The sequence below is a fragment of the Anarrhichthys ocellatus genome, unplaced genomic scaffold, assembly GCF_004355925.1.
Source record: "Anarrhichthys ocellatus isolate YVR2014 unplaced genomic scaffold, GSC_Weel_1.0 scaffold7211, whole genome shotgun sequence".
In the NCBI taxonomy this organism is placed as follows: domain Eukaryota; kingdom Metazoa; phylum Chordata; class Actinopteri; order Perciformes; family Anarhichadidae; genus Anarrhichthys; species Anarrhichthys ocellatus.
This window is the reverse complement of record NW_022287185.1, coordinates 1-2,407: the sequence shown is the minus strand read 5'-3', so window position 1 is coordinate 2,407 and position 2,407 is coordinate 1. Positions and strand designations below refer to the sequence as shown.

The 2,407-nt window shown below is 46.6% G+C and overlaps 1 protein-coding gene across 1 annotated transcript; it reads left to right on the top strand.

The window, feature by feature from the left end:
- Nucleotides 1-420: 420 nt before the first annotated feature.
- Nucleotides 421-1,768, top strand: LOC116380437 (slit homolog 1 protein-like). The gene is made up of 4 exons (XM_031842357.1): nt 421-606; nt 770-913; nt 1,052-1,218; nt 1,509-1,768. Exons 1-4 carry the CDS (start codon nt 527-529, stop codon nt 1,649-1,651), a joined length of 534 nt encoding a protein of 177 aa, XP_031698217.1. The 5' UTR covers nt 421-526; the 3' UTR covers nt 1,652-1,768.
- Nucleotides 1,769-2,407: the final 639 nt, after the last annotated feature.

Here is a 2,407-nt window from a genome sequence, read left to right as displayed (position 1 = left end):
CAAAGGACTGTTTTCATCAATGGAGTCTTGTGGCTTTAAAGAGAGAATAGAAAACAGCTTCAGATCCCCGTCAGTAAGGTGTCTGACAGCAAGCAAAGCTGTGAAACTATTCTAAATATAACGTTCACTTAAACTGGTGTAGATTATTTTAGGAGTCTAAAATACATCCTCAGCAGAACATTACTTTGCTCCTGTGATGGTTCTCTATAAACTCATCTACTGTAGAACCCTGACTGTGGAGGAGAACCTTATACACACACACTTCATAACATCAGAACTGTCTCTTTAATCCCTTTTAAGCGGTTCAGACCAAACTACTCTATAAGTAAACTATTTATTTGATTAATTTCAACACTAGAAAACAAATCTCCCAAAATGTTTAGTGCTGCCAAGTAACCAGGTTGACATTCTTTCTTGTCTCTAAGTGACTGTGTGAAAACGTTTTGTCTTCCTTCCTTCCAGTAACTTGAGCAACAACAAGATCTCAGAGATCGAGGACGGGGCCTTTGAAGGCGCCTCGTCTGCGATGGAGCTTCACCTGACAGCCAACCACCTGGAGTCTGTGAGAGGGGGCATGTTTAAAGGCATGGAGGGGCTACGCATGCTGTGAGTCCCCTTCATACTCCTGCAGTATAGTTCAAACCTTTATTTCACTCTGAGCCACAGAGGACCAACCAGCTGTGCTATAGTGAAGTTGTGAGTGCCAAAACCATTTTAAATTCAATATCCTTGTGTGTGTGTATGTGTGTGTGTGTGTGTGTGTGTGCAGGATGCTGAGGAACAACAAGATCAGCTGCATCCATAACGGCAGCTTCACGGGTCTGAGCAACGTCAGGCTGCTCTCCCTCTATGACAACCAGCTGAGCACCATCCTGCCCGGAGCCTTCGACACCCTGCCCAACCTGTCCACGCTGTTAGTGGCACACACACACAGACACACAGACACACACACACACACACACACACACAGACACACACACACACACACACACACACACACACACATCGCGTCTTTGTGTCCCACTCTACATCTCGCCTCTGTCCCATCAAGGAATCTCCTGGCCAACCCGTTTAACTGCGACTGCCGCCTGTCCTGGTTCGGGGCGTGGCTTCGGAGCCGGCGGATCGTGACGGGGAATCCTCGCTGCCAGGGCCCCGCCTTCCTCCTAGAGATCCCGCTGCAGGACGTGGCTGTCCCCGACTTCCGCTGCGAGGACGGTGCGATACGCACACGCACTCTAATACACATGAATACTACTGACGGATTAATCACTGCAACATTAATCTGCACAGGAGCAGGTAGACAGAGAAGAAAAAGAAAATGCACACGTGGGAAATGAGAGGAAAATGTCAAATGTTATGTTCAATTTCATATTAAAGTTCAAATGTTAGTTTGTGGACCAGAGTATTTTGAACAGGGAGTCGTCTTTTTAACATGACAGCAGCAATACAGTGTCACCTCAATGTAAGTGAAGTAATCCGAGCCTCCGCTCCTCCCGTCTGTTCAGGTTCTGTCCTGGAGGACAGCAGCTGTGCCCCGGGGCCGCAGTGTCCCGCCCAGTGCACCTGTATGGACACAGTGGTCCGCTGCAGCAACAAACACCTGCAGGCTCTGCCCAGAGGACTCCCCCGCAACGTCACCGAGCTGTGAGTCGAAACAAAAAACGCCAAACACGGCAACTTCCTTCCTCACTTGAGTTGCATTTCACGTCGCATACCTGTTTAGACCTTACTTGCTTGTTCTCTTGGCTCTCCAGCTTTAGTCCTAAAAATAAGAACACTCTTACAGTTATATTCTCACAGCGTGTGTCGGGACCCATAGGTGGGTCGCAGGAGATTTATTTTGGGTCGCCAAATAAATTTGCAGATTTTCTTGCGTAGTCTTTTCTTTAACATTTGATATAGAGTAGCCTACACATCTGGGCAACATGAGGGGCCTGAATGTTCTGATAATTCTAGCCTACTTATAACATGGAATATAATATGAAATGCTAGCATACTTTCTATGTAGTCTACCGTATGTTCAGTGTAGCCTAGCGTACCTTCAATGTAGCCTAGCCTACGTTCTATGTAGCCTACCGTATGTTCAATGTATCCTAGCGTACGTTCAATGTAGCTTAGCGTACGTTCAATGTAGCCTAGCGTACATTCAATGTAGCCTAGCGTACCTTCTATGTAGCCTAGCCTACGTTCTATGTAGCCTAGCCTACGTTCTATGTAGCCTAGCGTATGTTCAATGTAGTCTAGCATACGTTCTATGTAGCCGAGCATACATTCAATGTAGCTTAGCGTACGTTCTATTTAGCCTAGTGTACATTCACCATAGCCTATAGCGTACATTCTATGTAGCCTACCGTACATTCTATGTAGCCTAGCGTACGTTAAATGTAACCTAGCGTACGCTCAA